Below are 25,496 nucleotides of genomic sequence, written 5' to 3'. Positions count from 1 at the left end.
TCTTCCCGACGTGTCCTGGGTCTTCCCCGTGGCCTCCTACCGGTCGGACGTGCCCTAAACACCTCCCTAAGGGGGCGTTCGGGTGGCATCCTGACCAGATGCCCGAACCACCTCATCTGGCTCCTCTCCATGTGGATGACAGAGCTTCTCACCCTATCTCTAAGGGAGAGCCCCGCCACCCGGTGGAGGAAACTCATTTCGGCCGCTTGTACCCGTGATCTTGTCCTTTCGGTCATAACCCAAAGCTCATGACCATAGGTGAGGATGGGAACGTAGATCGACCGGTAAATTGAGAGCTTTGCCTTCCGGCTCAGCTCCTTCTTCACCACAACGGATCGATACAGCGTCCGCATTACTGAAGACGCCGCACCGATCAGCCTGTCGATCTCACGATCCACTCTTCTCTCACTCGTGAACAAGACTCCGAGGTACTTGAACTCCTCCACTTGGGGCAGGGATATTGAATAATAATACCATTTAAAAGGTATGCAATTCATAATTTTTTCTGTCAAAATGGAAAAAAGAAATCCGCTTAGTAGGAAAAGATAAAGTACTTTATTGACACACATTATTTTCAGGCCATATAAAATGATGTGGCAGGCAGACTTGGCCCCCGGGCCTTGAGTTTGACCCTTATGACCTACGTCTACGACAGCAGGAATGTATTAGGTTATGCTGGATTATAGGGGTGTAACGGTACACAAAAATTTCGGTTCGGTACGTACCTCGGTTTAGAGGTCACGGTTCGGATCATTTTCGGTACAGTAAGAAAACAACAAAATATAAATTTTTGGGTTATTTATTTACCAAATGTGTAAACAATGGCATAACATACATATACACACAGGGTCCATTGCCAGGGTTAATGTGGTCAACATATATAAAATAAAAACTAAATAAGATAAGGCTCAACCTTTCTACATATAAAGTGCTTTTTTTGATTGATTGATTGAGACTTTTATTAGTAGATTGCACAGTACAGTACATATTCCGTACAATTGACCACTAAATGGTAACACCCCAATAAGTTTTTCAACTTGTTTAAGTCATGTTAATCAACATTAAACTGCCTCAAGTTGTTGCTCAGATTAAATAAAATGACAAAACTTTTCTTCTACATATAAAAAGTGCAACATTAAACAGTTTCAAGTCAACTCAGCCTCAGATTAACTTTTCTTTTCTCCCCCAGCCTGGCTAACTTGGCAGTAAGAGGATATATGGGCTCATTGTTCTTCCACCATAGAAGTGGGTCAAAATCTAGTTTTTAATGCAATATGGACTTAAATCTGCTGCTATAAAAACATTTGTTATTGCTTTAGCCCTGCCTGACTTGCCGAGGAGAGGCTGCTTGAATGCGATGGTGACGCTTCAAATGGGTTAGCATGTTTGACGTGTTGTCAGAAGCAGCTGTTGAACAATGTCGGCAAACCTCCGTCCTCCATTGTTGTATCGCGCAGCCAAAGTGTTCCCAAACGGGAGATCTTAACGAGGCAGGAGGGTCTTCCAGCTCTGGCTTTTACATGTTGTCCTAGCCCGGTCGCTGCTAGCATGCCGTGTGTTGTGCCTCAATGTGCATTGTTTACACAACGTGCGTTACGCTACTTAATATGTCCGTGTGGAAACTCGCTCGGTACACCTCCAAACCGAACCGAAACCCCCGTACCGAAACGGTTCAATACAAATACACGTACCGTTACACCAGTGACGTGCGGGGCCTCACCTGCCATCATGGAAAGAAAAAAAATGTAAAAAGAAAAAAAATTAATTAAATTGTTATATGTATCCAGTGATTATACTATAAAGTTATTTTCCATTTAACTTCACCAGTTTTAGATTATTTTTATTCAAAACCGCTGAATTTTCACATTTGCCGTTCAAATACTGAGAAGAGACGATGCGGTGATCAGCAGCCAGTTGAGGCACGTCACTCAGTTGTGCCTCACCATGGATTGCGCAATGACTCGGCTAACTGCTGGCCTGCTGTGCAGTGAGACCGTATTGCTATATGAATTATATTATACATTTCCATAGTTTAGTTAACTGAGGTATATAATGTACAGTGTATTTTGCCAACAACTGTATGTGTGTAATGTATTTCTTGTGCTGAGCGATCATAAAACTGCTGCGAAGACGCACTGTGTGAGGCTCGCAGTAATCCCGCCTCCTGGTGCCGGTTATTGCACCCCCGCCGCAGACTGCACCCCCCGACGGGAGCGCCACACCAACCAAAGCCCACACCCAAACCCTCCACGTGCAAGACCGAATCCACCCAAAAAAAGTCACTTAACAAGAAGCCAAAAAGTTCAAAAACAACAATGCTCGCGCCGGAGGAGCCGTCAACGACTGCAGGGACACAACATTAGGTACACCTGCAGACTGCAGCACGGATTTCATATTTCATTCATTCACAACTCCTCCAACACGAACACCACTGTTCCCACACTTATAAGTAAAGATAAGACCATAATAACGTTTTTTTTATTAAATGTGCTTTTTTGTGTGCTACAGTTTGTATGTGTAAAGTTAAAGTTAAGTTAAAGTACCAATGATTGTCACACACACACACTAGGTGTGGTGAAATTTGTCCTCTGCATTTGACCCATCCCCTTGTTCACCCCCTGGTAGGTGAGGGGAGCAGTGGGCAGCAGCGGCGCCGCGCCCGGGAATAATTTTTGGTGATTTAACCCCCAATTCCAACCCTTGATGCTGAGTGCCAAGCAGGGAAGAATGCTGGTATGAGCTTTTAAACATAACCCGTTAACTGCTGCCAATCAAATGGTGAATAAGATACTCTTTAGGGTTCATATGTTTGTAAATCTGACTGTGATGAAGTCACTGCCTCACCAGCCATCAACCTCACCGCACGTCACTGAATCACATAGCTTATACATTTGTCATTGTGTGTATTTCAGTTATAGGTTATACTTGTATAGCTTTTCTACCTTCAAGGTACTCAAAGCGCCTTGACAGTATTTCCACATTCACCCATTCACACACACATTCACACACTGATGGCTGATTGCCATGCAAGGCGCTAACCAGCAGCCATCAGGAGCAAGGGGTGAAGTGTCTTGCCCAAGGACACAACGGACGTGACTAGGATGGTAGAAGGTGGGGAACCCCAGTAACCAGCAACCCTCCGATTGCTGGCACGGCCACTCTACCAACTTCGCCACGCCGTCCCCATAAAATAAATAAATAACAGTCCAGTGCAAGATAAAAGTAAAGATAGGAAAAGACAAAGCAAGATCAACAACAATAAAGAGCCTAAATGGATTAATCTGCTTTGGAACTTTATTAGACGTCTTGGATCGTTTGTTAGCTGTCTGCCTGTGTGTGTAGTTAGTATGTTCCAATAGCAGCAGAAGTGCACTTTTTGGAGAGCTGTATTATTTTCAGTTTTGTGCCCAAGGGACTGATTTTATTTAACACTGTATTATTATTTATACACCTATAGTGATCACAGAGACATGTTGTTTTTGTGTTACTGTATATATTTGTATTTCTGAAAAATCCCACTTAATATACTTTGGGTAACAACAGTCAATATTTATTTATTTTATTTTTTTAGTGGGGTAACAGTCAATATTTATTTATTTATTTTAGTTTAGTTTTTTCATATAGAATAAAAGTGAGCTTTTTTTAAACCAAATATTGTGTTTTTTTTCCATATACAACAACCTATCTGGATTCGATAAGAGAATCGATAAGGAATCGGTTCGATAAGAGGATTCGATAATGGGCTCGAACTCCATAATTTATCATCAAACATCATCCCTAATCGAGGGTGTCTAACTCATTTTATATCGGGGGCCACATGGAGAAAAATCTACTCCCAAGTGGGCCGGACTGGTAAAATCGCAGCACGATAAATAAAAAATATAGACAACTACAGCTTGTTTTCTTTGTTTAATACTAGAACGAGCACATTCTGCCGTGACCGCACGTCACTGCGTTACACCCCTACTGGATTATCATTATGATATGACTGAGACGGTTCCGCCTTTCCAATTTGTGCCGTTCTGTTCACTGGTATTTAATGGTAGGACTGGTTCTTTAGGTAGGACTGGTTCTTCAACAGTGCATGGTGGTTGTGGGCTCAACATTAATTCCACAGGTCAGAGAGACTCCCACTGCTCCAGATGGCCAGCGTTCCCCTGCTGCCGTGGCTAAACTGCGAATAATGCTCCAATCTGGCTCATGCTATATACTCCCATGTGTTCTTTAATGGTATTCGTGTGCGGACAACCTGTCGCCGGGTTTTTGCTGACCAACGGAAGCTGCTTGTAAAAGTTTCCGATGAGATGACGCGTTTTGTCTTTCTTGTTTTCCAGAAAAAGTGAGCAAAGCCAACAACCTAAAAGACGGCAACATGGTGGGAATTCACAGGTGAGTCCGTAACAGCGATGATCATTTCCAGGATGCGTATGACAGAATGATGTTCCCTCTAAATGCGTTGCAGTCCGTTCCTGGATGAGTGCTTTAGACAATCACCCTTCAACTCGCGCTCCAAAAGCTCTTCCCCCGCAGAGGCCAGCTCCTCCACCAGGGCAGCTTTCCACGGTAAGTGTTTGGTTTTATTTAGGCACATGCTTTGCATCGGAGGCGCACGCATCTCAATTAACCACCTTCAACCTTCTTGCCTCATCTCCATGCTTGAGTCTCGGGCGTGGGGCCTCGGCGTGTTTTGGCCCCGCTCGCCCAGGGCGTCCTCCCCCCCCGTCTACCTTCTCACTCTCTGCCATTTCGCAGCTTCCCCTCCTGTGGCAGCGAGCGAGCGATGGGGAAGGTTAATTAGCCTGTGCCAGCTTTACCTGTCCCTCTGCCAGTTAATGGAAATCTGATTGGCTCCTGGGTGTCAAAGAGTGTCCTGAAAGTTAATTCGCCAGTCCACCTCCCCCACTGTTCCCTCATGTGCCTTTGAACCTCCTTTTAACTCTGCACTTCTCTTTTGGACTCGTTATCTCTTCTTCTTCTACTTCATGTTAACCCGCTTCTCCTCATTACTTGTACACTTTATTCAAAAGAAGGGAATTCGACATCTTATGATTGTGCGATATGAATGATACACTGCAAAAACTGAAATCTAAGTAAGATGAAATATCTCAAATAAGGGTGATATTTGCTTATTTTCTGTCTGATAAGATAATTCTTCTCACTAAGCAGATGTTATGTTAGTGTACTTGTTTTAAGGGTTTTGGTCCTAAATGATCTCAGTAAGATATTACAGCTTGTTGCTGAGATTTGATGAGCTATATTGAGTAAAACATGCTTGAAACTATAGTATCAACTGTTGCAAAGCTGTGTAATCAACACTCACAAGTATAAAACTACTTTTTTTAAAGTAATAATTTCTTACTTCAAGCATGAAAAAAAAATCATGATGCCGAGCGCATATCATTATGTCAAGAGAATGGCACTTGCATGTACTTAATTTAAGAATATTTTTTAACATATTGAGCAAAAGGGTCTCGTTTTTTTTTTCTACCAAGAAAAGTGCACTTGTTATTAGTGAGAATATACTTATTTTAAGGTATTTTTGGGTTCATGGAGGTTAGCTAATTTTACTTGTTTTGGAAAGTCTTGACAAGCCAAATTTTCTTGTTCTATTGGCAGATCATTTTGCTTAGTTCAAATAAAAAACCCTTAATTTTTGGATTTTTTTTCTTGTTTTTGAACACTGACTTTTTGCAGTGTATACGATAGAATCAATATCAATAGCCGTGTCCTGCAGGTATTATTATCACTGGAGGACGAGGAATCGCTAAGCATGTGATACAACAGGCCTGACTGTGCACTACAAAATAAACTCTTTGTAGCCATTAATCCTGATTTCATTTTTATTTGTTAAAAAAAAAAAAAAAAAAAAAAGAATCAGCACACATTGTTTTATTCATTTTTTGTTTTTAGGTTGAAGTTTTTTACACAACGTGCTCCCGAGTCAATCAATTTGAATGCATTATTATTTATTGAGTTCATTTAATTCTATTTTTCAGTATCAAAAATAAAAACAAATGTATATTATATTTTTCAGTATCATGTAATGTGCTCCTGAATCAATGTTGCTGATCCATTCTAATAAATTAATATTTATTGAGTTAATTTAATTCTATTTTTCAGTATCGAATGGTTTAAGTCGGTCAAAAAAGGTTTAGAGTTTAAATAAGTGTTTGTTTGTTTGTTTTTTTATTGCAGGCAAATGCATTATTATTTTTTGAGTTCATTTAATTATATTTTTCAGTATCAAAATTAAAGAAAATGTATATTATATTTTTCAGTATCATGTAATGTGCTCCTGAATCAATGTTGCTGATCCATTCTAATGTATTGATATTTATTGAGTTAATTTAATTCTATTTTTCAGTATCGAATGGTTTAAGTCGGTCAAAAAATGTTTAGAGTTTAAATAAGAATTTTTATTTATTTTTATCGCAGGCAAATGCATTATTATTTATTGAGTTCATTTAATAATATTTTTCAGTATCATTTAATGTGCTCCTGAATCAATGTTGCTGATCCATTCTAATAAATTAATATTTATTGAGTTGATTTAATTCTATTTTTCAGTATCAAATGGTTTAAGTCGGTTAGAGTTTAAAAAAGGGTTTTTTGGTTTTTTTTATCGCAGGCAAATGCATTATTATTTATTGAGTTCATTTAATTATATTTTTCAGTATCAAAATTAAAAATATATAGAAATTTATATTTTTCAGTATCATGTAATGTGCTCCTGAATTAATGTTGCTGATCCATTCTAATGTATTGATATTTATTGAGTTAATTTAATTCTATTTTTCAGTATCGATTGGTTTAAGTCGGTCAAAAAATGTTTAGACTTTAAATAAGGTTTTTTGTTTTGTTTTTTCAGGCAAATTTTAAGCAAATATTTTCTGTAGAGACTAAAAAAACAATGTTAAATTATCCTTTGTTGTAAGTTCATCTATATTTATTTTTTGATTGTCTCATTTTGATAAGAAAACAATGTTATGCAGAGGTGTACTTAGAACAATTTAACAGACATTAGATATTTACCTATTTTTAGTCGTGGTGGAGAGTGTGTGTGTGTGGGGGGGGTTAAGAGAAAATAGGAAGGGACAGGATGGTCATGCTAACAGCTTACTATCTTGAATGTAAAGTAGTGAAAACAACAAAATATGAACATTTTAAATTACATCTAAAACACTTCGTTGTGATCCAGTTAATATCTTCCAGATATGCTTTAGAGTAAATTTTGCATAAATGTGGCTCCACGTTCACTTTTATAACCCGTTTTTGAGTTTGTCTGCCAGATGTCGGATTCTGAAGGTGTTCCCAGATTGCAAATGAAACCAAAACCTGCCCTCTCCAAAAGTATCATCATCTTTTGAAAATGTACGCTCTTTAAATATATATCTTGAAGTCAGCACCCAGACACGGTTGGAAATAAACTTAATCAATATTGTATGTATTCACCCGGTCACATCATTGGGTACACCTGATGTTTGATCAAGTCAGACTTTGCTGCATTTATGTCACTTCATTCCGTCTGTTATCATAATTATTATTATAAAATTAGGAGAAAATAACACTTTATCCTACCTTTTTTTTGTGTTTCCTCATAACCTGAAACAGAGGGGGTGGAGCTCCTTCCCCTTGACCTAATGTCCAAATGACGTCGCCAGATTACAAAACCAGTGCAAACCGAGGCATCCAAATCTGCATGCAAGCTCACAGCTAAATGTTGCTGTAAGTGCATACTGTAACACAGGTGTGTTCATTACGTGGAGGGTGTGTCAGTCCATCGTTTAAACACCTTTAACTTGTTAACGTCTTTTTCATAAATAAGTAAATATAAATTATATATATATATGAATGAGGTAGATCACCTTCACTTGGTCAATTGTAGTAGCTCACCTGCAGAAAAAGTGTGGGCCCCCCTGATGTAACAGGAAACTAGCAAATAGAAAAATAAGGGTCTAAAGAAAGAACAATACAATACATACTCTGAGCAACTTCACAGTGAGTATATGTCTAAAAACCGGAAAAGAAACAATAATTAATCACATTAGTCAGCATATTCATATATATATATATATATATATATATATATATATATATATATATATATATATATATATACACACATATGTGTGTATATATATACATATACGTATATACATACTGTATATATATGTAATGTATGTATGTGTGTATACATATATATGTATGTATGTATATATATGTGTATGTATGTATATATATGTGTATGTATGTATGTATGTATGTATGTATATATATATGTGTATGTATGTATATATATGTGTATGTATGTATGTATATATATGTGTATGTATGTATGTATATATATATGTATGTATGTGTGTATATATATATATATGTATGTGTATATATATATACGTATATGTATGTGTGTATATATATGTATATGTGTGTGTGTATATATATAAATATGTATACATATATATGTATATGTGTGTGTATGTATGTATATATGTATGTATATGTATATATATATATATATATGTGTATGTATATATATGTATATATATATATATATATATATATATGTGTATATATATTAGGGCTGCAACAACTAATCGATTAAAATTGATTATAAAAATAGTTGGCAGTTAATTTAGTCATCGATTCGTTGGATCTATGCTATGCGCATGCGCACAGGCAATTTTTTTTTAGTTTTTTTTTTTTTTTTACATTTTTAATATTTAAAAAATATATATTTTTTATAAACCTTTATTTATAAACTGCAACATGTACAAACAGCGGAGAAACAATAATCAAAATAAGTATGGTGCCAGTATGCTGTTATTTTTCAATAAAATACTGGAAAGGATAGAAATGTAGTTTGTCTCTTTTATCCGATTATTAATCGATTAGTCGACGTAATAATTGACAGATTAATCGATTATCAAATTAATTGTTAGTTGCAGCCCTAATATGTATTCGGTCTCCCCTAGAGGGGGGGGGGGGTGTTACCCACATATGCGGTCCTCTCCAAGGTTTCTCATAGTCATTCACATCGACGTCCCACTTGCCCTTATGTGGGCTCTGTACCGAGGATGTCGTTGTGGCTTGTGCAGCCCTTTGAGACACTTGTGATTTAGGGCTATATAAATAAACATTGATTGATTGATTGATTGATAATATGTATGTGTGTATATATATATATATATATATATATATATATATATATATATATATATATATATATACACACACATTAGTTATAGCAAGAGGTTGCAATATGGATTTTAGGCCGCATTGACTGTCTCTGTATTTTAGAAATACATGAAGTGTTCCTGACAACAGAAAGTTGGCCTTGACTTGACCAGCTCAGGTGCAAGGTGGCCAAGGACTTGGTGTGGAAACATTGCAGTTGTTTTGGTGGACAGTGACTCGTCACTTCAACAGGAAAAAGAACCGTGACAAGATAGAAATCCAAGCTGCAGCTGTTTACTTGTCACTCCTAACTGAACCATAGCAGACTGAAGTGAACCACTTGAAGTAAGGTTTTGAAGTCACCTCTCTAAGTCCCCCTCCTAAGTCAGGGGGCTTAAACACAATCCTGTATCTCTGGCTGGTGTCCCTCTCGCTCTTAATGGAACTAATTATACAATTACCCACATGAAGGCCCACACCGCCAACTCTAATTGGCTTAATCAACTTGGTGTTTGTCAGGTCGCGGCCCCTCTCAAAGCTCTGACCGGCTTCTCATCACCTGACGTGACCGGGCCTACGTCTCTGTTCTCACCTGCGACGCTAATGCTTTTATGCGCTTAGTCCTCTACAAGCAGCACCAAATAAGAGAGGCTGGAGGACAGCGGGAAGTTCAGGTCAACTTAAGAGATCCCGAAGCAGCGGATTTGATATAAAGATTAAAAGAAATAATGGACTTTAAAGACTAATGAAGATTATTCCAATCAAATGGTGCTTTGAACTTGTATGACCTGCGACCTATTTCTGTATACATATGCAGTAAATACTTTAGTCATGTCTAGGAGAATGTGGACTGTTTTAAGCACAGTGGAACATGGAAGTGGATACATTTCTAAAAGATGGAAGGCAATTTCTACACAAGGCAACGGTGAGTCCTGAAGACTAATGTGCACAAGGACGTGGATTTAGTATTGAGAGGTTTACAGATAGTGTGGAGGATGCATATGTGCTTAAGAGTTATTTCTTTTTACATAGCCATGTTTAGAGTAGGTAGTACTTTTCCTTTGTATAATCTACCAGTCTCTCTTTGTCTTCAGATTGTCTGTTTAGTGTCTTAAACCATCAGGAATGTGAATACCTCCCCCACTTGTTCCTTATCAGTGTTGCGAGGGGGACAGGTGGGGGCTTTCTTCATGTGCAAGAAGTTGGCTCTTCCGTTTGCGTGTCAGATCAGCTGGAGTAGCCGAAGTGAAGTGAATTATATTTATATAGCGCTTTTCTCTAGTGACTCAAAGCGCTTTACATAGTGAAAACCCAATATCTAAGTTACATTTAAACCAGTGTGGGTGGCACTGGGAGCAGGTGGGTAACGTGTCTTGCCTAAGGACACAACAGCAGTGACTAGGATGGCAGAAGCGGGGATCGAACATGCAACCCTCAGGTTGATGGCATGGCCACTCTACCAAGCTTTACCGCCCCGATATGAATGTATTGGTTAAGTTGACCTCCTAAAGCTTTAGTAAAACTTGAAAATATTCCAATTCTGTCTTGATGGTCCTTCTTACTCAGCATACATGTCATCGAAAGAATTTGGGATTGACCAGTAACTTAGATTGCCTGGGAGGAAGAGCTGGTCGACGCAACAATAGCCAGTGGTGTTTTGGGAGGCATTAGCATAATCCACTAAGGGAAGTAAGAGTTTTTGTACCTCCGTTCCGGGGTTCGGTAACTTAAAATGTTGAAAAAGCCATTTTGGACCCAAAATACAAAAACTACATCTCTCTGGAGCCACAAAAAAATTAAACGCCTTATATAAGTCGTATATTGAAGGCAACACGGTGTAAGTGTCTATATTAGCTATATTAGCCTACTAAATGACGGTGTCGCAGGCTTCTCAGAAGGTGAGATAACTCCTGGAAATGACCGGCTCAGAATCAGAATCAGAAATACTTTATTAATCCCCAAGGGGAAATTAAGATTCTCAGCACCATCCCGTTCAAGATCCGACAAACATTATAGGGAGACAGAACAGGATCGCTGACGGGTCTGCCAACTTCCGGCGCCCCTTACAAAAAATGTGAGATACAGGTAAACGCTGGGGAGGGGAGGGGGCCTGAGGGGGAAAAAAATAATTCAGTCTAAGCCTTGGCCCTGGAGAGGGGGTCCAGACTTCATGTCCACCCATCTCTCTCTCTCAGTCAATTTGACTGAAGGCCGTTTATGGAGGGTTGCCAGGGCGATCTGTGTTGCTCCACAGCCAATGAGCACGGCAGGTTTGAAGTTGAACAAATGGCGCTCGCTTCAACTGCAGTGGGAGCTGCTGGGAGTATTTTAAGGATGCTGGCGAAACAATGTTACACAGCTCATGATCCATGAATACTCTTGTGTGTGTTTAGACGCTGACAAGGATGACGGGGAACCGGGAAACGGGATCGCTCAGTGGAGACTAAACGAGCAGCTCTACCCATGTCCCATCTGTGGGAAAGTGTTCGGTAGACAACAGACGCTTTCTCGACACCTGTCCCTGCACACAGGTAAGTAAAGACATCCTCGTTAGCAAGTGCACGTGGGTGTTGGTCCACAGAAAGTGAACTAGGTTGATGAGACTAGATCACCTTTCCTTTAAAGAGATTACCACTCTGATTAGTCTCACTGCGCTGTCTCATTACCGCGTCTGAGGGATACGTCTCACACACACACTCACGAATCTCTGATGAAGCTAACCGTTATTTTCCCTTCCAAATGGTCCCTTCTTGTGTTTTGATCCCAAACCACCTTCATTGATCCGCCGCGTCACAGAAAGCTTGCAGAAGCCCAATTAAAAGCCCCAAGGAAAATGAAGGCGTCCTATCTTGGGGAGGTGAGGGACAGAATCACAGAGAGCACAAATGGAGACTCGTGTAACAAAATGCCCCCGACACAATTGGACATGCTCTCTCACACACACACACACTCACACACACACCATCTGAGAGTGTTGGCTGTGAACAGCTTGGCCACACCACAGAGAGCAGAAGCGCGGGGGCATATGTCACTGTGATGGTCTTTTTCGTTTCCCCGGCGACATAAAGGTTGCATGGCTTCATGTCCTTGGGGCAAATAAATGAATTGTGTGTGTCTGTGTGTGTGTGTGTTCTTGTATTTGTACCCTTCTTAAGACATGACGAAGGAAAAGTATCTTCCATATGAGGAGGTGTGAACAAGTGATGACATAAATCATGGTCCCAATAACATTGCATCTAATAGAGAATGTCTCATTTGCACCTCTGCTGGTGACATCTAGCAAAATGTGGGTGGTCCCAAAAAGGAGGGATTTTTCAAATTAATAATAATAATAATAATAGATTTAATTTGTAAAAAGCACTTTACATTGAGTAAATAACCTCAAAGTGCTACAGTGTGTTAAAAAATAAAATAAAAACTAGAACAGCCACATAGCTAAATCTAGTATGCATATATCTAAAAAAAAAAAAGGCTTTTTTTAAAAAGAAGGGTTTTTAAGCCTTTTTTAAAAGCATCCACAGTCTGTGGTGCCCTCAGGTGGTCAGGGAGAGCGTTCCACAGACTGGGAGCGGCGGAGTGTTCGTAGCTTTGTCCTCGGAGGTTGGAGGAGGTTAGTCTGTCCGGCGCGGAGGTGTCGTGTGGAGGATTGAGTGTGTGTGTCGGTTTTAAAAGTGCTCCCCCTCTGGTCAACATATGAAATAACAAGTGTGCGTAAGAAATTGAAATGCGCCCCCTTTGGCCAAATTTCATTTATTTTTTAAAATAAATAAATATGTATGTAGCGACATACTGTAATAACTTGAAGTAAATAATGAAGATTAAAAAACAATTACAAACAAAAAATAAAGTCAGACTTTTATCACAATATTGCCAATTTTTTGGTTGTTCTTGTAAAATTGTGAAATTTTTTGAGTGAAATGATGACTTTTGTCATAATTTTGCCAAGTAAAATTCCGATTATTATTATAATATTGCAAAAATGTTAGTTTTCTTGTAAAATGTTTACCGTATTTTCCGCACTATAAGGCGCACCTAAAAACCACAATTTTTCTCAAAAGCTGACAGTGCGCCTAATAACCCGGTGCGCTTTATTACGATTCATTTTCATAAAGTTTCGGTCTCGCAACTTCGGTAAACAGCCGCCATCTTTTTTCCCGGTAGAACAGGAAGCGCTTCTTCTTCTACGCAAGCAACCGCCAAGGAAAGCACCCGCCCCCATAGAACAGGAAGCGCTTCACCCGCCCCCATAGAACAGGAAGCGCTTCACCCGCCCCCGGAAGAAGAAGAAAAAACGCGCGGATATCACCGTACGTTTCATTTCCTGTTTACATCTGTAAAGACCACAAAATGGCTCCTACTAAACGATCCGGTTCATAAAAAGACGCAATCTCTCCATCCGCACACGGATTACTACCGTATTTCACAGCAACTGAACCGCACTGTGGAACGGGAGCACGTACGGTGAATATTCGCTCCACAGGGAATGAGAAGTCATCCTTCACTGTGGTTCTAGCTTGCCATGCTAACTTCCACTCATGGTGATATTCAAAAGGAAGACCTTGCCAAAAGAGACCTTTCCAGCCGGCGTCATCATAAAAGCTAACTCGAAGGGATGGATGGATGAAGAAAAGATGAGCGAGTGGTTAAGGGAAGTTTACGCGAAGAGGCCGGGTGGCTTTTTTCACACAGCTCCGAAGGCGAACACACCTTCACTAAGACGGGCAGACAGCCTCGGACGACATACGCCAACATTTGCCAGTGGATCGTAAATGCTTGGGCAGATATTTCGGTCACAACTGTGGTCCGAGCTTTCCGGAAGGCAGGATTCACAGAACAACAGCGACACTGACTCCCGATGACTTCTACGAGACGGAACCGGCCATTTTGGATCCCACGCTTGCGCAACTTTTCAATTCGGACACCGAAGACGAAGAATTCGAAGGATTTACGAATGAAGAATAACTTCAGAAGGTGAGCGCTATGTTTATTTTGTGTGTTGTGACATTAACGTTCGAGCAACATTATGTTACTATTGCTCTACACCATTTTGAATTTTACTATGTTTGTGATTGCACATTTGCGTACATTTTGGGACAGAGTTGTTAGAACGCTGGTTTTCAATATATTATTAAAGTTTGACTGAACTATCTGACTGTTTTTTTGACATTCACTTTAGCGCAGCGTTTTTTTGACATTCACTTTAGCGCAGCGTAGGCGCGGCTTTTAGTCCGGGGCGGCTTATTGGTGGACAAAATTATGAAATATGTAATTCATAGAAGGTGCGGCTAATAATCCGGTGCGCCTTATAGTGCGGAAAATACGGTACTTGCATTGAGTAAAATTACGACTTATTTTAATACTAAAGGTAGGCATTTTTCGGAGGTCTCAAGAAGGTAACAAATACAAGAAAGTGTGTGTGTGTGCGCTTGTATTTCTACCCTTCTTGAGACATGAAGAAGGAAAAGTATCTTCCATATGAGGAGGTGTGAACAAGTGATGACATAAATCATGGTCACAATAACATTGCATCTAATAGAGAATGTCTCATTAGCACCCCTGCTGGTGACATCTATCAAAATGAGGGTGGTCCCAAAAAGGAGGGATTTTTCAAATTGACTGTGTGTCGCTTTTAAAAGTGCTCCCCCTCTGGTCAACATATGAAATAACAAGTGTGCGTAAGAAATTGAAATGCGCCCATTTTGGCCAACATTTTTTATTTTTTTTCAATAAATAAATATGTATATAGAGACATACTGTAATAACTTGAAGTAAATAATGAAGATTAAAAACCAATTACAAACAAAAAAAAATTCTCACAATGTGTCGACTTTTTTCTTATAAAATTGGGAACAATTTCTCATATTCTTTCGGTTTCTGTAATATTTTCTCATAAAATTACGACTTTTTTTATGTAAAATTATGATTTTTTAATGCAAAATAGTGACATTTGTCATAAAAAAGTCAAGACTTTGCAATATTGCCAATTTTTTTGGTTGTTCTTGTAAAATAGTGAACTTTTTTGATTGAAATTATGAATTTTGTCATAACTTTGCCAAGTAAAATTATTATAATTATTATTATAATATTGAAAAAATGTTAAAAGTTTTCTTGTAAAATTTTGACTTGCGTTGAGTAAAATTACGACTTTTATTTTAATACTACACTGCAAAAAGTCAGTGTTCAAAAACAAGGAAAAAATATACAAAAATTAGGGGTATTTTATTTGAACTAAGCAAAATTATCTGCCAATAAAACAAGAAAATTTGGCTTGTCAAGACTTTCCAAAACAAGTAAAATTAGCTAACCTCAATGAACCCAAAAATACCTTGAAATAAGTATATTCTCACTAATAACAAGTGCACTTTTCTTGGTAGAACATTTTTTTTGACCTTTTTGCTCGATATGTTGAAAAATATTCTTAAATGAAGTAAATGCTAGTGCCATTATCTTGACATAATGATATGCGCTCGGCATCATGATTTTTTTTTCCATGCTTGAAGTAAGAAATGATTACTTTAAAAAAGTAGTTTTATACTTGTGAGTGTTGATGACACAGCTTTGCAACAGTTGATATTCTAGTTTCAAGCATGTTTTACTCAATATAGCTCATCAAATCTCAGCAACAAGCTGTAATATCTTACTGAGATCATTTAGGACCAAAACACTTAAAACAAGTAAAACACTCTAACATAAAATCTGCTTAGTGAGAAGAATGATCTTATCAGACAGAAAATAAGCAAATATCACCCTTATTTGAGATATTTCATCTTTGCAATGTAGAGGTAGACATTTTTCGGAGGTCTCAAGAAGGTAACAAATACAAGAAAGTGTGTGTGTGTGTGTGTGTGTGTGTGTGTGTGTGTGTGTGTGTGTGTGTGTGTGTGTGCGTGCGTGCGTGCGTGCGTGCGCCAAGCCATGATGTCCTGCTATGTTTATATTCTTTGAATCCAGATTTCAGTTCCACGTTCTTGATTTAATTCTTAATGAAAATAATTGTCTCCACTTTAATCCGAGCCGTGCCTCCATGAAATAAAAACGACCTCTCTTCAAATAGAGCAGAATAGAACGCCCCCAGTACTGGAATATAAAATACAAAACGGTATATTTTCCCCTAAAAAAACCCCTCCAGGTTTTTACACGTCAAATGAGCTTCTCTTCCTGTCACTCCCACATGCATTGGTGACTTGGCGACCCTAAGAAAGAAAAGTGTATGAAATAGTGATGACTCTGAATGAGAATGTGAGTGTGACTCACAGAATGTGTTGTTTGTGGCAGAAGAGAGGAAGTACAAGTGTCACCTGTGTCCGTACGCCGCCAAGTGCAGAGCCAACCTCAATCAGCACCTGACCATCCACTCTGTCAAGCTGGTCAGCACGGACGCCGAGCACATGGTCAGCGCTGACGCCGCAGAGCGCAAAAACTGCGCCTACTACTACAGGTGGGTGTGCTCATACAGCTGGAGCTGAACAAATACAATATGGTGCAATTAGGGGTGTGACGCTACACAAAAATGTCGGTTCGGTACGTACCTCGGTTTAAAGGTCACGGTTCGGTTCATTTTCGGTACAGTAAGAAAACAACAAAATATACATTTGTTGGTTATTTATTTACCAAATTTGTAAACAATGACTTTATCCTTTTAACTTTGGGAACACTATAATAATTCTGCCCACGTTAATCAACATTAAACTGCCTCAAGTTGTTGCTCAGATCAAATAAAATGACACAACTTTTCTTCTACATATAAAAAGTGCAACATTAAACAGTTTCAAGTCAACTCATCATGCTTAATTTATTACAGCATTTGGGAAGCCTGTAGTTGATTTTTATTATGTAAATGTTATATTTTTATGATAGCAGGGACCCTGCCATTCAAAACTAGGCTGCTGCATTACTATAGATTAATGTAACTATAGCTGAAAAAATGGTACAATAGCAACAGGAGGGACTATTCATCCCTGAACACCATGGAGTTCATGTAGGCTTTATGATGCAGTTACATTATTATATCAACTATCAGAGACAGAAACTCTTCATTTAACATAATGTCCTTTTTTGCTGCTTCAACACAGCTCAATCAACACAGAAAAAGGTCAAGTGAAATAACAGACAGGGCTTTGCTGTCCGTAACACACACACACACACCGCAAAATGAGCTAACGTTTCACTAAAAGCGAATTAGCCTTCACCTCAAGCTAGGACTGCGAGCGAGCTGAGCTGCCTTTTATATTTCTAGAAGGTCAACGGGCTCATAGTGATGTTACTAGTAGTTGACTGGGAGGTGTTTATTATCATTTGGGGAGAGTACGCTGCCTGATGATTACCTGCTAAGCACTGACTACATGCGCTCTGAATACGCACTGCTGATTGGCTGATATCGCTCTGTTTGTAACCAATCAGATGGTTGTGTGGGTGGGACAATGCTGGGTGCTGTGTAGATGACTGACAGAAACAGGCAGAAGGAAGCGGAGCAGCTTGTTAAGACTTTAGCTTAGGCGGCTACTTAGTATGTTCATGTGGAAACTCGTTCGGTACACCTCCAAACCGAACCGAAACCCCCGTACCGAAACGGTTCAATACAAATACACGTACCGTTACACCCCTATGATGCAATGGTTCCTTTATTCCAGCAATCAGATGTATACAAGGTGAGACTCATGACATGCAACTGGAGATACTTCAAGCCTTCTTTGGATATCATGTTGATGAGTATGGCTGATGGAAACCTTCAATTAAACATCTCAGAAAAAAACTAGGCCATGATCATTAAATAATAAATATTAGTTTCACATTAGAAGTTGACATGACATGGCTTTTGCACCACATTTCATTGTTTAGAGTTTCACGTGTTCATTCCTCTAAATGTCTTCCAATTTAGAAAACACTTTTTTTCTCACAGCAAATTATGAAAACATAAATGATCTGTTCCAAGGTCAAACTGCATGGCAACATGGCTGGGTTGCTACAGCGGCCATGCCAGCAACTTTAGGGTTCCAGGTTCGATTCCCGCTTCTACCGTCCTGGGCAAGACACTTTACCCACCTGCTCCCGGTGCCACCCACACTGGTTTAAATCTAGCTGGAAGACGAGTGAAAAAAGCGCTATAGAAATATCATTCACTTCACAAATGTAATTTATACTTCTGTACAAGTGCAAAAAGAAGTTAACACCCGTTAAAATGACACAAATCCCATAAAAAGGGAAAGAAAAGTCAAATCCTGGAACATTTAGCTGAATTTCTAAAGCTCGGGTTTGCTCCATTTGAGTGTTTATAAGTGGGAACAATGAAACCATAAAAAAATAAATAGATAATTTAAGAAATAAAATATATTTTCCTCCCTTTCTAGCTTCTTAATAGAGAGTCTGTTCTGGCAGCAGACACTGGAGGACACCATCTGTGCCATTTGGAATCATTTAAAAAAATATATCTTCCCTGTCTTTGGACTGTAAACCAATAATAGTTTTCTCAATTGTACCAACAGATTTGTGAGTGCAGAAATATAGAGTTTATTATTATAAGATATTATGTGCACTCCTGTGCTACCAAGACTTGTAGCATACAGCCTGAAGACTTGCCCACTCACTTCCTGTTGTGTACTGCACCTGTTTGTGTTTGCCCATGTGGAAATAACATGAATACATAAAAATAACATGAATAGAATAAAATAACATGAATACAATAATATAACATGAATAGAATAAAATAACATGAATAGAATAAACTAACATGAATACAATGAAATAACATGAATAGAATAAAATAACATGAATAGAATAAAATAACATGAATAAAATGAAATAACATGAATATAATAAAATAACATGAATATAATCAAATAACATGAATACAATAAAATAAGATGAATACAATAAAATAAGATGAACATAATCAAATAACATGAATATAATAAAATAACATGAATATAATCAAATAACATGAATACAATAAAATAACATGAATACAATAAAATAACATGAATACAATAAAATAACATGAATATAATCAAATAACATGAATGCAATCAAATAACATGAATATAGTAAAATAACATGAATATAATCAAATAACATGAATACAATAAAATAAGATGAATATAATAAAATAACATGAGTATAATCAAATATGAGTATAATCAAACATGAATAGAATAAAATAACATGAATAGAATAAAATAACATGAATACAATCAAATAACATGAATATAATAAAATAACATGAATATAATAAAATAACATGAATACAATCAAATAACATGAATATAATAAAATAACAAGAATATAATCAAATAACATGAATACAATCAAATAAGATGAATATAATCAAATAACATGAATATATTATCAATTAACATGAATACAATAAAATAAGATGAATATAATCAAATAACATGAATTTAATCAAATAACATGAATACAATAAAATAAGATGAACAAAATCAAATAACATGAATACAATAAAATAAGATGAATATAATGAAATAACATGAATATAATGAAATAACATGAATACAATAAAATAACATGAATACAATCAAATAACATGAACACAATAAAATAACATGAACACAATCAAATAACATGAACACAATCAAATAATATGAATATAATGAAACAACATGAATATAATGAAATAACATGAATATAATCAAATAAGATGAATATAATCAAATAAGATGAATATAATCAAATAACATGAATATAATCAAATAAGATGAATATAATCAAATAAGATGAATATAATCAAATAAGATGAATATAATCAAATAAGATGAATATAATCATATAACATGAATATAATCAAATAACATGAATATAATCAAATAAGATGAATATAATCAAATAAGATGAACATAATCAAATAAGATGAATATAATGAAATAAGATGAATATAATCTGCATGAAAGCCAAGAGGAACGTGGGCTGGCACCACACATGTCCGTCTTCTGACTGTCGGCCGTCTCTCGTGCAGCTGCCACGTGTGTGGCTTCCAGACGGAGCTCAACGCCCAGTTTGTGGGCCACATGTCTCTCCATGTGGACAAGGAGCAGTGGATGTTCTCTCTGTGCTGCAGCATCTGCGACTACGTGTGCATGGAGGAGGGCGACATGAAGAACCACATAAGCACCGGACACTCAGGTACCAACAACTCTGGGCTGCTCTCATGGGAAAGTACACTTTAGAGTAGTCAATGTGAAGCTCGTCAAGCAATATAGATCATTGAATTGAGCAGAGCTGCACAAGTTGTTGCTGGAATCTCCACGATGACATCCCCCATGGATGTTAGCTTTGTGGGTGCTCAATTGTGTTCAGGTGTGGAGGAGGCATACATACACCTTTACAACCACAGCCAACCAGTGCGGGCTGCACTCATGCTTGATACTTCCATCACACAATCACAATATGTTACTACAGTGGAACCTTGATTTAGGATTTTATTTTGGTTCTTCAACATGCTTCGTAAAGCGAAAAGTTTGTATAGTGAAGCATAGTCGCCCATACACTGCAAGAAGTCAGTGTTCAAAAACAAGAAAAAAAAATACAAAAATGAGGGGTATTTTATTTGAACTAAGCAAAATGATCTGCCAATAGAAAAAGAACATTTGGCTTGTCAAGACTTTCCAAAACAAGTAAAATTAGCTAACCTCAATGAACCAAAAAATAGCTTAAAATAAGTATATTCTCACTAATAACAAGTGCACTTTTCTTGGTAGGGAAAAAAAAGAGCTTTTTGCTCAATATGTTAAAAAATATTCTTAAATGAAGTACATGCTAGTGCCATTATCTTGACATAATGATATGTGCTCGGCATCATGATTTGTTTTTCATGCTTGAAATAAGAAATGATTACTTTAAAAAAAGTAGTTTTTTACTACACAGCTTTGCAACAGTTGATATTCTAGTTTCAAGCATGTTTTACTCAATATAGCTCATCAAATCTCAGCAACAAGCTGTAATATCTTACTGAGATCATTTAGGACCAAAACCCTTAAAACAAGTAAAACACTCTAACATAAAATCTGCTTAGTGAGAAGAATGATCTTATCAGACAGAAAATAAGCAAATATTACCCTTATTTGAGATATTTAATCTTACTTAGATTTCAGTATTAGCAGTGTAAGGTTTCCAGCGTGGCTAAATGGCAATGTGCATGCTTTAAGAGCATTCATGCTTTTTGGTGCTTTTAGCAACTACATGCGTTTGTGCCAAAGTGAAATGAAAAGAAGGGGGTGAATCATCTTGTCCTCATTAAGTGTCTTTGACTATTTGTGCAGAGACCTAGGGCTAGGCCTAGTTAGCATGTAGCAGCTGACATAGACAAAATGATAACAAAACCAAACACCACCGCACCGATGTGGGAATATTTCAGTTTAAACCTTTGGAACAAGATGAGACTATCAACAGTTTGCAGAATGTGCGCGACGACAACGCTTAGTTGAAATACAATCACCCATGAATTAAGGTGGACTTAAACACGTTGAAAAAATTATTGGGGTGTTACCATTTAGTGGTCAATTGTACGGAATATATACTGTACTGTGCAATCTTCTAATTAAAGTTTCAATCAATCAATCAATCACTCGACAGTCCACACTCACTTTGTTTTGTTAAATAGTGTATTCTTACATTAAAAAAGGTTGTTGAATAAAGTATTCTTAAATAGCATTTGTTTTGTTAAATAGTGTATTCTTACATTTAAAAAAAAATGTTGAATAACTAGTGCATTCTTAAATAAAATTTGTTTTGTTAAATAGTGTATTCTTACATTAAAAAAAGGTTTTTGAATAAATAATGTAGTCTTAAATAGCATTTTTTTAAAAGGTTGTTGAATAAATAATGTATTCTTAAACATTTGTTTTGTTAAATAGTGTATTCTTACATAAAAAAAATGTTGTTGAATAAATAATGTCTTAAATAGCATTTGTTTTGTTAAATAGTGTATTCTTACATTAAAAAAAAGTTTTTTGAATAAATAATGTCGTTTTAAATAGCATTTTTTTGTTAGTGTATTCTTACATTAAAAAAAAGTTTGTAGAATAAATAATGTATTCTTAAATAACATTTGTTTTGTTAAATAGTGTATTTTTACATTAAAAAAAGGTTGTTTGAATAAATGTAGTCTTAAATAGCATTTTTTTGTTAGTGTATTCTTACATTAAAAAAAAGTTTTTTAAATAAATAATGTATTCTTAAATAGCATTTGTTTTGTTAAATAGTGTATTCTTACATTAAAAAAAAGTTTTTTGAATAAATAATGTATTCTTAAATAACATTTGTTTTGTTAAATAGTGTATTCCTACATTAAAAAAGGTTGTTGAATAAATAATGTAGTCTTAAATAACATTTGTTTTGTTAAATAGTGTATTCTTACATTAAAAAAAAGGTTTTTGAATAAATAATGTATTCTTAAATAGCATTTGTTTTGTTAAATAGTGTATTCTTACATTAAAAAAAGGTTGTTGAATAAATAATGTATTCTTAAATAGCATTTGTTTTGTTAAATAGTGTATTCCTACATTAAAAAAGGTTGTTGAATAAATAATGTAGTCTTAAATAACATTTGTTTTGTTAAATAGTGTATTCTTACATTAAAAAAATGTTGTTGAATAAATAATGTATTCTTAAATAGCATTTGTTTTGTTAAATAGTGTATTCTTACATTTAAAAAAAATGTTGAATAACTAGTGCATTCTTAAATAAAATTTGTTTTGTTAAATAGTGTATTCTTACATTAAAAAAAGGTTTTTGAATAAATAATGTAGTCTTAAATAGCATTTTTTTAAAAGGTTGTTGAATAAATAATGTATTCTTAAACATTTGTTTTGTTAAATAGTGTATTCTTACATAAAAAAAATGTTGTTGAATAAATAATGTCTTAAATAGCATTTGTTTTGTTAAATAGTGTATTCTTACATTAAAAAAAAGTTTGTAGAATAAATAATGTATTCTTAAATAACATTTGTTTTGTTAAATAGTGTATTTTTACATTAAAAAAAGGTTGTTTGAATAAATGTAGTCTTAAATAGCATTTTTTTGTTAGTGTATTCTTACATTAAAAAAAAGTTTTTTAAATAAATAATGTATTCTTAAATAGCATTTGTTTTGTTAAATAGTGTATTCTTACATTAAAAAAAAGTTTTTTGAATAAATAATGTATTCTTAAATAACATTTGTTTTGTTAAATAGTGTATTCCTACATTAAAAAAGGTTGTTGAATAAATAATGTAGTCTTAAATAACATTTGTTTTGTTAAATAGTGTATTCTTACATTAAAAAAAAGGTTTTTGAATAAATAATGTATTCTTAAATAGCATTTGTTTTGTTAAATAGTGTATTCTTACATTAAAAAAAGGTTGTTGAATAAATAATGTATTCTTAAATAGCATTTGTTTTGTTAAATAGTGTATTCCTACATTAAAAAAGGTTGTTGAATAAATAATGTAGTCTTAAATAACATTTGTTTTGTTAAATAGTGTATTCTTACATTAAAAAAATGTTGTTGAATAAATAATGTATTCTTAAATAGCATTTGTTTTGTTAAATAGTGTATTCTTACATTAAAAAAAAGGTTTTTGAATAAATAATGTATTCTTAAATAGCATTTGTTTTGTTAAATAGTGTATTCTTACATTAAAAAAAGGTTGTTTGAATAAATGTAGTCTTAAATAGCATTTTTTTGTTAGTGTATTCTTACATTTAAAAAAAAAGTTTTTTGAATAAATAATGTAGTCTTAAATAGCATTTGTTTTGTTAAATAGTGTAATCTTACATTAAAAAAAAGTTTTTTGAATAATGTAGTCTTAAATAGCATTTGTTTTGTTAGTGTATTCTTACATTTAAAAAAATGTTGAATAACTAGTGCATTCTTAAATAACATTTGTTTTGTTAAATAGTGTATTCTTACATTAAAAAAAGGTTTTTGAATAAATAATGTATTCTTAAATAGCATTTGTTTTGTTAAATAGTGTATTTTTACATTAAAAAAAAGTTTTTTGAATAAATAATGTGTTCTTAAATAGCATTTGTTTTGTTAAATAGTGTATTCTTACATTAAAAAAAGGTTGTTTGAATAAATGTAGTCTTAAATAGCATTTTTTTGTTAGTGTATTCTTACATTTAAAAAAAACGTTTTTTGAATAAATAATCCATCCATCCATCCCATCCATTTTCTACCGCTTATTCCCTTTTGGGGTCGCGGGGGGCGCTGGAGCCTATCTCAGCTACCATCGGGCGGAAGGCGGGGTACACCCTGGACAAGTCGCCACCTCATCGCAGGGCCAACACAGATAGACAGACAACTTTCACACTCACATTCACACACTAGGGCCAATTTAGTGTTGCCAATCAACCTATCCCCAGGTGCATGTCTTTGAATAAATAATGTAGTCTTAAATAGCATTTGTTTTTTTAAATAGTGTAATCTTACATTAAAAAAAGTTTTTTGAATAAATGTAGTCTTAAATAGCATTTGTTTTGTTAAATAGTGTATTCTTACATTAAAAAAAGGTTGTTGAATAAATAATGTATTCTTAAATAGCATTTGTTTTGTTAAATAGTGTATTCTTACATTAAAAAAAGTTTTTTTAAATAAATAATGTATTCTTAAATAGCATTTGTTTTGTTAAATAGTGTATTCTTACATTTAAAAAAAAGATTGTTGAATAAATAATGTATTCTTAAATAACATTTGTTTTGTTAAATAGTGTATTCTTACATTAAAAAATGTTGTTGAATAAATAATGTATTCTTAAATAACTTTGTTTTGTTAAATAGTGTATTACATAAAAAAAAAGGTTTTTGAATAAATGTATTCTTAAATAGCATTTGTTTTGTTAAATAGTGTATTCTTACATTAAAAAAAAGGTTGTTGAATAAATAATGTATTCTTAAATAACTTTGTTTTGTTAAATAGTGTATTACATTAAAAAAAGGTTTTTGAATAAATGTATTCTTAAATAACATTTGTTTTGTTAAATAGTGTATTCTTACATTAAAAAAAAGGTTGTTGAATAAATAATGTATTCTTAAATAGCATTTGTTTTGTTAAATAGTGTATTCTTACATTAAAAAAAAGGTTGTTGAATAAATAATGTATTCTTAAATAACTTTGTTTTGTTAAATAGTGTATTACATTAAAAAAAGGTTTTTGAATAAATGTATTCTTAAATAACATTTGTTTTGTTAAATAGTGTATTCTTACATTAAAAAAAAGGTTGTTGAATAAATAATGTATTCTTAAATAGCATTTGTTTTGTTAAATAGTGTAATCTTACATTTAAAAAAAGTTTTTTGAATAAATGTAGTCTTAAATAGCATTTGTT

At 35.2% G+C, this 25,496-nt stretch overlaps 1 protein-coding gene across 3 annotated transcripts in view; it reads left to right on the top strand.

Annotated features, from left to right (window-relative positions):
* znf827 (zinc finger protein 827) overlaps positions 1 to 25,496 on the top strand; it is a 245,090-nt gene that overhangs the window by 196,596 nt on the left and 22,998 nt on the right. For 2 of the 3 annotated variants that reach the window (XM_061922892.2, XM_061922894.2), the window contains exons 7-11: positions 4,335 to 4,389; positions 4,463 to 4,563; positions 11,571 to 11,708; positions 16,453 to 16,615; positions 20,147 to 20,313. In XM_061922892.2, coding sequence (XP_061778876.1) covers positions 4,335 to 4,389; positions 4,463 to 4,563; positions 11,571 to 11,708; positions 16,453 to 16,615; positions 20,147 to 20,313 — 624 coding nt within the window. The remainder of the gene's footprint in view (positions 1 to 4,334; positions 4,390 to 4,462; positions 4,564 to 11,570; positions 11,709 to 16,452; positions 16,616 to 20,146; positions 20,314 to 25,496) is intronic. The other variant, XM_061922893.2, reaches the window with a different exon arrangement.

The sequence above is a fragment of the Nerophis lumbriciformis genome, linkage group LG27, assembly GCF_033978685.3.
Source record: "Nerophis lumbriciformis linkage group LG27, RoL_Nlum_v2.1, whole genome shotgun sequence".
In the NCBI taxonomy this organism is placed as follows: Eukaryota; Metazoa; Chordata; class Actinopteri; order Syngnathiformes; family Syngnathidae; genus Nerophis; species Nerophis lumbriciformis.
This window is presented reverse-complemented; position numbering and strand designations above follow the sequence as displayed.